This window comes from Mytilus edulis, chromosome 6 (assembly GCF_963676685.1).
Source record: "Mytilus edulis chromosome 6, xbMytEdul2.2, whole genome shotgun sequence".
In the NCBI taxonomy this organism is placed as follows: Eukaryota; Metazoa; Mollusca; class Bivalvia; order Mytilida; family Mytilidae; genus Mytilus; species Mytilus edulis.
Genome location: NC_092349.1, coordinates 70,113,612 through 70,126,610, shown reverse-complemented (window position 1 = coordinate 70,126,610; position 12,999 = coordinate 70,113,612). Strand labels below are relative to the sequence as shown.

Sequence of the window (12,999 nt, the reverse complement as noted above, 5' to 3'; positions counted from 1 at the left end):
ATCTTTTGTGCTACAGTGTCTTGTCGAGATTTTTGCACTTTAAAGTGTCCTGCCAATCGTTTTTGCTATTTAAAGTCTAGTTTATTGTTTATTGCTATGTGAAGTGTTTGTTGATAGATTTTGCTGTTTATAATGTCTTGCAGATTGTTTTTGCTATTTAAAGTGTCTTTCTGTTTGTCATGAAAAGACACTAACCTAGTACCTTGTAAAACCAGATTTGGTATGATTGCTAATAAGACAACTTTCAAGCTATTACTCAGCCACCTCTATCACAGTCCTATTATAGATGCTAAATACCTGTCCTGTAAATCAACATGCCTTGCTTATAGTTCTCTTGTCATAGACAACTTATAATGACTTGCTCAATTACCTACATTATTCTTTTGTGTATTTGAACAGCAATTAAATACAGGCCTTTAACCAGCCCATGCCTAATCCAAGAGTACTTTGTCAAAGATTCTAACTTACCATGCTTACCATCTATAGTACTTTTAGCAACAACTTACATTGATATTCCAAGATGTCATCACAAAACATCCAAATACAGACCTTTTACTCTTGATGCATAATCCCTAGTCCTTTGGCATTAACACTCAAATTAACTTACCATAACTGGTACAGTGATCACAAGACCACATCTATTGCAGGCCTCTCCATAAATGTCCCAGTAGTACTTTGTCTAAGACTCTAACTTACCATAACTGGTCCAGTAATTACCAGACCACATCTATTACAGGCCTCTCCATATATGTCCCAGTAGTCCTTTTTACAGTATAATTTTCCATCTTTCTCAAAGTACCAAGTAGTCAAACATTTGTCACATTTTGTGCACCTAAGATTATAAAACATATTCATACTTTAACAACTGCATTCAAATATGTTGTAGATTTATATAAATATTTTGGCCTGAGGATAAAAAAGATACAATTCTTAACCGATATTGTTGTACAATATTATCTGTGGACAAATCAGCTAATTTTTGTTGTTTTGTGACATAAATTGGTCATCATGTCAAAATATAATTGTTCTCACACTTTATGCTGTTAGTCATCCACATTTTAACAATACTGAGTATATATGTTGTCATTTGTATATAATAATGGACAATTGAAAAAATCATTTAATTAAGTGGTCATTTCCTCAAAAATTAACCCTGCTGATCAAACAATTATTTATGCAGCCTATTTAAGGTAACAGTGCTAACTTTAACACAAGTATTATATAAATTCAGAAATTAATGCATGTATTATTGCAAATTACAGGTTACTGGTAAAGACGGAAGATCTCATCAATGCAATTTTTTAAAAGTTAGTGTGAAGGAAAAACTGACACTTAGTTATACTGAATTTATATATTTTTTTCCTATTTTGAACCCCCAAAAGTCACATTTTTTGCATAAATATAAACAGCTCAATAATATCTGAATTAACAATATATAATTGCTTTTCCATAGAATTAACAATTAAAACAGACTTTAAAATTTCAAACAAAAAAATAAACAAAATTTTATCAATTTTAACAATATTTTTTCAAAAATAGATCGCCATGATCAATACATACATATTTCAAGAAACCACATTCAAACAAACATTTACAAGGCATGCTTATGCAATGATTAAAGAGGAAAAAACATGACTTCTTTAGAATTCACCCACCTATTTCCTATCAATTTTTCGTAATGACATCATTATTTTAAACACAAAACATTGAAGTAGTGTTTCCGGATTAACAATGTGCATAGTTTGCACCACCCATGCATGCATGTCAAATTGAAGTGCAGACGGAATTTAATACAACAGATATTCTTTTGTAACTAAATCATGTAAATGTTGATTCAAATAGTATATTGTACTTTTCGATAACTTTTCATTTATATTCATACCTAAATATCTTTTTACTTAGTTTTAGACTGAAGGAAAGGTTTATTTCATCCAAATAATGATACAAGATACAGAAAGTCCAATAAAAATAACATTTAGTAGAAAATCTAGGTTGTTATCTTTCCAATAAAATACTAAATTTATGGTAAATCAAATACATTTATCATATAGGTTTTAGAAACAGTGGCCAGTACAGATATTATGCATACAACTTTCTAAATTCCTTTAAGGTTACATATGTATGTAAATACATTGTAATAACATTTTGTTTGCCGATTGTTTTTAAATTTTTAAAATATTTATTATAATTTTGAGATTCACAATACTTCTTCATAAATGTTTTAAAGGACAAGTTTGACTTTGACTAAAATATGGCCTAGAATTTCAACTTAATCATAAATTACTAAGAAGGTAAATGGATATATTTCAAAAACTGCCAAGCAAAAATAGTTTTTTCATAAAAGTTCATCATAAATGTAGGCTTCAAAGTCAGCACATTTTTTGGAGCTCAGGTGTTGAAAAACTTTTTTGATGTGGTCCATCTTCCAGATTTAAATTTAAAACTTAAGGAAACCTTGGCTTCAACCTTCAATTCAAAATGTTCTGTAACCAAAAAGAGCCACTAGTTTATATCATAATTTTCATGTACCTATGACAATGTATGACAAAATTAGTTATAAATACTATTTTCCTAATTTATTTCTTATACTTTATCATTGGTATGATGTTACATGACTACCCTTGATGCTTAAATACATGAATAATATGTGTAAAGGTCACCTTGAATCTACTTTTAATAGTTAAATTTGATTTTCCCCATGGGCTTTATAAATCACAATCAAATTATTAAACATAGGAATAACAAAAACTCAATTACAGAAAGATTTATCCAAAATAATCTCAAATTGATTTTCTAACTGAAAACCCCAAATCAGACTTTCATTTAAACATTTCAAAAACAATGAATAATAATAACATATATATGTGTTAACTAGTAATGTCCAGTGGCAACTATTCCATATGATATCAAGGACAAGAAGAATTAAATATTGTTTACCATCATAATTATAATTATATACATGATAAACATGAACAAACAATTACTTGAAGTAGTAAATCTATATTTTGATCTTTAATAAAAGATACTTAATTGTTACATATATTATGGCTTCGCTCTCACCACATATGGAATTTACTGACCCCATATATACTGTATAAGGTCACTAGCACACTATGTAACTAATAATATATGTCAATGAAATCTACTCTATAATAAAGTAAGCTAAACACAAAATATCAAAATATGTTAATCAGTTAATAAAAAGCTGACTTAACACAGGTGTGACTTGTAACATAAATAGAAGGTAAACAATAATTTGTAGTAGGTAATGAGTCAATGTTTACAGTATATTATTTCTGTGATAACTTTATCAATGGGAAGTTTACATGGTAAATATATATACTAAAATATGAGTTTGCTGGTCAGAAGTACAATACCCTGCATTTCACCTTTTATTAATTACATGTACTAGACAATTTATCTAAGGTCACATAAGGGTGAAACCATAGGTATTTCTTTTTTATTATTTATTACTTAAATTTTTCAGGCACCTGTTTCAAGCATTTTTTATATTACCTATATCTTTGATTTTTGTAACAAGTGCATGCAATAGTTTAGTATAAATTTGGGTAATGAAAGTTTTTTTTTTTTTTTTATATATATTCAAGGTTAATTTAGGGTTGAACTGATAGGACTTTCTTTTTTATTTGTTACATATACCTTAGGTTACTCAGGTTAAACCATAAGGTTTATCTTTTATATGGATATATCTGACATTTTTATGGACAATATATTTTACCACAAACCACAATTTATTTAACCAATCTTCAAAGAAAATCTCTGCTGTGGATTTGTAATATGCCTCATTACCTTTGTACAGTAGAGATTTTGTCTGTATTAAACTTCCTCTAGATAAAATACATGTCCCATTTATAGGTAAAAATAGGAAGTCAGATGTCAGGAACCTTGTTGTACATGTATGTGTATGTCTTTTCCTGATACTTTTTGTCATTTAGGGAACTGTTGACAACAGATCTCAGAAGTCTGCAATCTTTTGTTTATTCAAAGCTGCTCATGAGTGGACTCTGAGCTTCAATTATTGTATCAGACTATATAAATTCAGTGTTTCTATTAATCTTTGGTTGTTTTTATTTTGAATTATGGAAACTTTCAAAATAAATTTCTGCAAGTTGAAAGATGAAAAAAAATTGGAGGCACCATTGTGACTCACATAATTGCAGATGCACATTTATATAAAACATCTATTATAATGATTATATAGTTAATCAATATCATTTTTCCCCCAATCATTTACCAAAGCAATTTTTTGCTGTATATATATATATCATGTATATAAAACTAAAGTTATATTCAAAGGTTAAATACATTTACCATACACAAAGTTCATGAAAATTTTTTAAGAAGCCATGAAGGCTATTCCCATAAATTTGAAAATCTACAGCATATATACAACATATTAAATTGAACATGTGAAACTTTTGATCCTGTATGACTAACAATGAAAAGAAATATTTCCTTCCTCTAATCTAATTTTAAATAAAACTTTTAGTCTGTGAGGCTAGTGAATCATATATATCATTTAAAAATAATATCCCTTAGCCGCCTTGAAACAAAATAAGACAACTCATCAATATAATATTTTCATAACCAGTTTTGGCCTTCCAAAGAAATAAGACAACTCATCATTTTGATATTTTCATAACCAGTTTTTAGGTAATATATAGTTTACTATAAATTTAGTTGAGTTAAATGAGAAGTTGTTTTGATTCTATGTTTTATTTAGACATGACAACTTGTCTGTTTCCAAAGAAACAGTTTTGGAATATTGTGGGGAAAGTTTGTTCAATGCGTTCATTCTTCTGAATAACAGGAAAAAATAAAGAAGCAGCAAATTATTTTGGTTATTTAAATACCAATGGTCATTTGAATTTCATCTTACAGTAATACTGTGAACTTCACAAAAAATTTAAGACATCTGAAATTTGCATACCCAATTTAAAATTTACTAGAACTCACCTGTGAAATCGCGGGAAAGAGAGCGTATGAAAACTGTAAAAAAAATTATAACTGGAGAATTTCAGGAGAGGTATCATAAGTCAAAGGTACTTGGGGAGTGGGCACATTTTTTTCCAAATACAATTTATTCAAAGTTTATGTATGTATTATACAGAATAATACAGTGATCACCATGGATAGTAAACTATTGGAATTGATAGTAAAAAGCAAATACACTTTGTTTATAGTATATACATGATTATAGTATACAGAAAACAGAAAATAGTTGTTCTATCCCAAGTACTTATGCGAATTATGTTTAATTTTAGAATAGGCCTAAAGGGCAGCGGAATTCTTTTATATTTCTCAAAAAGTCAGTCCAATATCTGTACGTCTTTATTTTTGTTTTCTTCGAAAAATAACCGAAACTGAAATACTTAAAGCAAGGATGATAAATGACTGGAGAATTTCAGGAAAGGTATCAAAAGTTATGGGTACTTAGGTACAGGACAATTGTTTTTTAACCCCTCCACCTTTTCCCCCAAATTTCCCACAATTTGGTTTTCTATTTATTTTAATATGAACATACATTTAGTATAGTATGAACATTTAATTACTATGAATAACGTGTCTTTGCTTTTTACTTTCAATTCTAAGTTTATTAAATAATTCACAGCGGTCATTGATATATTATTGAGACCCTCTCTATTTAATATACTTAGTGACCCGATGAATTTTTGTAAAAGATTTTATGACTGGAAACTTTCAGAAAAGGTATCAAAAGTCATAGGTACATTGGGATATGACAATTGTTTTTCTAGCCCATCTCCTCTTTTTTTCCCACCAAAATTCCCATTTGGTTTGTTTTCAATTAATTAAATAAAGTTAGCGTTTATATGTATTTTATTATAAATATTCATAACTATACATAAAGTGTATTTTCTTTTTACTCATAGATCAATTCACAGTTTACTAATTGATATACAGCGGTCATTGACATATTATATATATCCTCTCTATTTAATAAACTCTGTGCCCGCCATGGATAGTTAATTTGAAAATAATAGCAGATAGCAAATACACTTTATTCATAGTATTTGTGTATTCAAAGTATGGAAAAACGCAAACAGGAAGTCTAGTCGGACTTAAAATTTCGTCCAATGACGGAAACAATATCCGGATGCATTTTTTTTCTATTTCTTCCAAAATATTAAACCCAATTTGAATGATCATAAGAATGCATGACAAATGCGACTATATGTGGTATGTAGGACACAGAGGCATGATGATGAATTTATTGTGGAAGGAAGAGAAGCGACATAAATGAGGTCTTCTTATGCTTAATAGTATAGATATTATAAGGCATGTCTAGAAAGCTAAACAAACAATAAATACCGCAATTAAGTTGTATGTAATTTATAGATAACTTTATAAAAATTCATGTATTTGTAAATTTTTCCTCCTTATTTGCCTGCATGTACATGTTCTTAACCTCACCACAACGGAAAGGTGAAGTTAACTTAAAGCCTTCTTAAAAATTACGTACTAGCATCCTGTTGTTTTTTCAGTTTTAAAGTGTCAATTAACGTGCAGTAGCTATTTTCTTAAAACAAGTAACTATATAAATTGATCCTATGTTGTACCAAAAAGGTTCATGGACCTTCAATTCTTTTTCACCTTAGATATTTTGTGAAAAGAGTCACAGACAGATTTCCTAAGTAAACTATGATTTTACTGAACATATCAAATTATATCTTTTTAACTGTTAATTGAGTTAGCATGTCAGAACATCAGGGTGAATAGTGAATGTACATGTAACATTATAATGTACTGTACGCAGAGAAACGTGTTAGCAGGGCTCAGTAACACAAGCCACTTAATATGTTGTTGGGGACTTTTAGCAAAATTCACAGTGCTTTGTTATGTTATTTTTGGGATCCTTTCTTACACGGGGCCCCTAGATTGAAAATGTTAAGTGTTTTTACACAGTATGCCTGTTCAACTACATGTATGATCTCTGTAAGACAATAAATCAGCATTTTACGAACAGAACATTTAGTTTGGTAAACATTTTTTTATTGATCAAACTTTGAAAATTTGGTTATCCCTTTTTACATGTTTTAATGTTGAATTAATTAACATCTTATCTGGACACAAGAGGAATTTACAGTCAGACATTTGATGCGGATACTACTCTATTGTTGAAGTCAATATAATGACCTCTAACTATTATTCTGTTTCTGGGTAGCTGTCACATTCAAAATAAAAACCATATCTTTTATCCATAAATATAAATAACTTACTTGTGGTTTAACATGGTTATTGATGAATGAAAGTTTAGTGTACAAAATTATCTATATACTCCTATAAATCAAATATTATGTACAAGATATAAATTTTATTTATATGATGTGTCCATTTGTTTGTAGGTGGGGATGTGTTGATTTTAGATTGTATAACTGATATAGGTTTACCACAAAGCATATCAATCAAATCTTTTTAATTCTTAATACACCATTAAATTTATTGTTTTAAAAACCTGATTATGTTGTTAAATTTTTCATAGACTACATATACATTGTATATTGTATCTGATACAGTAAGTCAGTATGAAAATTTTATAACACATGTATATAAAAATACTTTCATTCAAAGAGTACCAAATTCAATGGACTATATATGCTTGATAAAAATTCAATATGACATACTTGATAAAAATTCATGAATTGTAAATATTTCCATTGTCTGCACATAGATCTAACTGATTATATAATGCATGTATGAAGTATGAGATAGGAATTTAAAACCTCACACATTGATAGCATTCCCCTAACCACAACAATTTTAATCAATGAACAAAAATCTTAACATTTAAAATATATACCTTTGACAAACAATATGCACAATATATATATAGTTATGTTCAATTAACTCTTACTCTCTGCAGGGGCGGATCCAGCAATATAGGGAGATCCTATGCCAGGATAAAAGGGGGACTGTGTTCCAACTATATGTCTCCATTCAAATGCATTGATCATCAAAATAAAAGAACATACATTTACATGTATGTACTAGTATAAAGTGTATAGTATAGAAATTAGATTACAGTTTATTCTGCATGATAATCATCCAAGATTATAATTATGATAAATGCACACATTATAATCTGAACTTACGGTGACCAACGCCTAACCTGATTTAGACAGAATTGTTAGTCATTTTCTGCGTCAACTCATTTTTAGAATATTTTAACCACAATTTTGTTTACATATTTATATAGTATATGCATATATATACATATATACAAATTAACAAAACCATTGTCAAAACATACAGTTATAGCCCTTAAATGTAAATTTTTACTGTGTGGTCAAAAAGAATTTGAATTGTAATAAATAGTTAAATTTTCAATTTAAATTGATAAAAAATATTGTAATCTAAAATAATTTCTCATAACGGGTCTGACAATATAAAATTTTCTAAAGACAATCATGAAAATACTTCAATTAATACGTGAAGCTATAAAATAATTTCTTACCATTTAGAATATCCATTCTTATCTGGCTTCATTGTTGAAAAATTTTGAAATTCATTCAAAATAGCTTGCAAAATATTACGATCAAATCAGTACTGAAATACAGGTAAAATATACCTGTCTGTCTTTAAACGTCAGCAAAAAGTCTAATGACGGAACTCCTACTTCAAATTGGCGACACAACCACAATTATGTAAACATATAGTAAAACAATCAAAAACTGTTTATTTATTTAATTTGATATGTTCTGACTTTTACATACGTAGAGGAGCATGTTTTTAAAACTTTGATTTCTTAAAACACCTACAGCGCAAGAATGTTAATTATATTCTGTAGCAGGTGTCATAATGTTAAACAGGGTCTATTACAAGTATCCAATACTTAAATCTTTCAACTACATGTATGTGTATGTAGTAGGCATGATAGGTATACATGGCATATGAAGAGCTTATTTTTGTTTATCTCAGTTTCGGACCTGCCCAGGTGTAAATAAATAAATTTAAGTTATACAGTGTAACCTCTGTAATCTGACACACAGGGGGCTAGAAAAAAATGTCAGATTAAGCAGGATGTCGGAATACTCAGGATTTTTCTGCAAGGATACGTATATTTTGGGACCATGAAAAGTCGGTTAAAGCAGGATGATGGAACACTCAGGTGTCGGATTAGGCAGGTTACACGTGCTGTATATATGCATATCTGGTTTTTGTTTTTCTCCGTTTCAGACCTGGCCAGGTGTAAATAAATAAAAAGATTAAATTAATAATGGACTGGATTATATCCATTTTGTACCCGACACACATTTAAAACTAACATAACAGGGAATTGTACAAACATAATTCACTATTGTTTATGAAAATAAAAATACCTTAGTTAGAAATTTGTAAACTCAACATTATTTTAAAGTTTTCACTGAAACATGATAAACTTGACTTAGCCTGATATCTACATGTATATACCATATATACATTTGTATATCTTATAAACTAATGTGTTATCAAGAAGGATGCAAAATAAAATTCTTGGAAGCCAGTAATCAGTTGTAGATTAGTTTATATTAATCATTCATTATAATGTCCTCAGACTATACAACATGTACTAGAGTGGAACCACCTCCCAACAGCTACAAAGGAAGCTCTAACAATAAAGGGGTTCAAGATACCAACATTATTGAGATGTGGTATTATTGCCAATGAGACAATTATCTAACAGGTTTCAAATCAAGTGAATTTTAAGCAATGTATGTCTTCAAAAATGAGCAAAACCCATAATGTTTAAGTCTGAGACAATAAAGACCTGCAAAATCTAATTGAATTTATTTTCTACAGAATGATTTTACTTGTCCCTTCGGACAAGCTTGATATGATTTTAATTGTCACAACCTTTTTTCCTCCGGTACTGGACAATAAGACAAGCGTTATTGTTGAGCCCTGGTGAAAAAAATTTCAAGTTTATTTGACCACACAAGTACAACATCATGGTGAACTACCTTAATCCAAAATTTTAACTTGAAAAGACCATCCGACAGATAGCAGCAAATGCTTGAAAACTTAATCATCCATGGTAGAAAACTCTCATTATAAGCAAATCATAAAAACATGGTCATCAACTTTGCATCTACATGTATATTGCAAAAAGTAAAAATAGTGTTGAAAGAATATAGCAGTTTGACTTAAACAAGGCCATAATAAATAATAGGTTTGTTTGCCCAAACGCTACCTACCCAGAAAAAAGCTGCCTACTTAAATTCTTTTGTTTTCCTGATTTGAAGAAGTTTTTTTTTAATCAAATAGGCATGAAGACTTATAAACATCTGATACTTCAATTTGTTTTTTTGAAGAAAAAATAAGAAAAAGGCCTACCTACCTACCCACTGTCTCAACCTTTGGGTAGGGTTTGGGCAAACCAAAAGTGTGGCCCAATTGTGTAAAAGTTTCATGATACAAATAACAAATTAATAAAAATATTCTGATCTGATCATATGACTGAAAAATGCAATTAAAAACATGTGGTATAAGAAGTACAAGGCACCATAAAGACTAAAATCTACAGAATTTGATTTTAAGGTTAAAGATATCTAGGCCAGAAACACACTTTAAAAATGTTTCAAGAGAGTTGAAGTTATGATCGATTGACATTGACAACACTTGAAAAAGCAAACAAAATGTTTATATTATTTGATATAAAAATCTTATCTATTTATGAAGTTTATAAGCTTTAATACAAAGTGTAGTTACGTCAAGGAAAACATTCACTAAAGGTATGACATCTGTACAGTGACGTAAAAAAATATACAGGGAGCTTTAAATTATATCATCATGATCATTTGATTTATTGAATAATAAGGTCGATTTAAAGGTCAATTGTAATGAATAGGTGAATACCAGTTATACCTTGTTTCATGAGACCCCCTACAATCCATTACAATCAAACAGATAAAAGCCAGAATACTCCTAAGTAGTTATCAAAATCAAACCAGACTGGAACTGACTGGACTGAATGTGCATTGTACATGTATTGTCACTAACACACCATGTGTATACATGTATGTAATTATAACAATATATTTGCCATTTTACTATGTTTACAAATTATTTTTTAAAAGTGATCTCCCCAGGGCCTTTTAGCATCAGATATCATGGTCAAGTGAACATTGTAGCTATGCAGTTTGAATACAATGTATAAAGCTACAATGTATCTGGACTGATTTACCAATAAATTTATTGTGTTATAGACATGATATACATTTAAAATGTACATGTACATCACAGTGGCGGATCCAGGGGTTGGAACACCCTTTTTTTTTTGGACAATCAATGCATTTGAATGGGGACATACGGTTGGAACCCCCTTTATCCTGGGTTTGGACCCACTCCCGCTCAAATGGAGAAATTGTGGGAAATTTCCCACTTGCCGGTAGTCTCCTGAATATGCCTACATCATTGTACATTGATGACATTTGTAGTATTATTGAATCCGGGTTCGGGAGTTTCTTGCTTCATTGAAGACCCATTTGTTGTCTGATCTACAATGTATGGTTGGGTTGTTGTCGCTTTGACACATTCCCCATTTCCATTTTCAATTTTATGTAAGATGGTAAATCTTTATTTTGATGCAGCACATTTGCAAACAACCTAAATAAACGCTCTGATGAGCTTTCCACAGAATATAACAACAATACAAATATTTAGTACATATATGTAATGATGTCACAGGCACTTGTTTCTATCCATTGGAAGAACCACTATCAACGTATGTAAATATACGTTGATAGTGGTTCTTCCAATGGATAGAAACAAGTGCCTGTGAATGATGTATTCAAAATTGTTGCAATCCATATCAAACAAGGAAGAAGATAATTTTGAAGACATCTTCATAATACTTTTTAACTTCAAATTAACTTAGATAATTTAAATTTATTGATACTAAGATATCAAACAAATGAGGGTTACAAATGAGACCTTGTTTTCTCTAAATTCTGATACACTTAATTTGTGGTAACACATCATGTTTACATTTACCTGAAGCAGGTTTGATGCCAATCGAAATTCAAAGCTTGTACGTAACATTCGCTCTCTATTCCTTTAGAACACTTAGCACAAATTCGTCCCTGCTCCCCGACAGAAGTCATTCTTCAGAAATGCAGTTCATGTCTATATTTAATTTATCGCATGAACAAAATCAGGTATTTTCTCGTTTACCTGGCGAGTCATCTTTCGACATTTTCGCCCTATCTGATCAAACCTCCACACTCGAGAACTGTTTAGTAAATTTGAATTATCTCCCCTCACCCGCTATTTTGAGAAACCGCAACCTCCGAATATGTATGTTTTTTTTTTGTAGTATTCATAATTATTGATTTTTAAATACACTTTATATATATATAAACTAGTTGTTCAACTATCTTTATTATTGATTCTTTCAAATGTTAACATGTCCATTATATGAAGATCTAAGACAGTCTTTATTTATTGATATGAGTTATCAACACTATCAGTTTTAAAATATGTTTTTAACTTTATCAGATGATGAAAAATTTATATTTTTGTTCAAAAATGAAAATGTTTGTAGTTCTGTTGCCAAATCCTGCCATGATATTTTATTGCGACGAAATAGTATTTTATACTGTTGAATAATAATTATATTATTTTTTTTTTTTTTTTTTTTTATTTTTTTTTTTTTTTTTAAATCTTTTTTTTATCTTTGAATGCGCAAGGTGATATTGCATTTTTAAATTTTGTGTAAATAACAAAACTATGTTTGAATTCTAATGTTTAATAATTGTATATAACAGTTTCTCTAATTCTTCGTCAATTTATCCCTTTCTGCACCCATTGTATAAAAAAATTTAATCAACGTGTGGTTCGTTTGATCTCAGTACTTCATTGGTTAAAATCCGATTGTGACGTCGAATTTTCTTGCTGTCCTCTGAATTTCCTATTGTGACGACATGAAAAAAGGCGACCATGCCTGACGACGTCACATAGAAAGAACACATCTTTTTGCAG

The 12,999-nt window shown here is 29.7% G+C and overlaps 1 protein-coding gene across 3 annotated transcripts in view; it reads right to left on the bottom strand.

Annotated features, from left to right (window-relative positions):
- Positions 1–12,265, bottom strand: part of LOC139528266 (LIM domain kinase 2-like) — a 31,575-nt gene extending 19,310 nt beyond the window's left edge. Inside the window, exons 1-2 of one of the 3 annotated variants that reach the window (XM_071324160.1) lie at positions 12,013–12,265; positions 697–832 (exon numbers count right to left, since the gene is read on the bottom strand). In XM_071324160.1, coding sequence (XP_071180261.1) covers positions 697–832; positions 12,013–12,122 — 246 coding nt within the window. In that variant the 5' untranslated portion in view covers positions 12,123–12,265. Of the gene's footprint in view, positions 1–696; positions 833–1,560; positions 1,841–8,494; positions 8,668–12,012 lie in introns of those variants that run through there. The other 2 variants (XM_071324163.1, XM_071324164.1) reach the window with 2 other exon arrangements.
- Between the last annotated feature and the right edge of the window lie 734 nt (positions 12,266–12,999).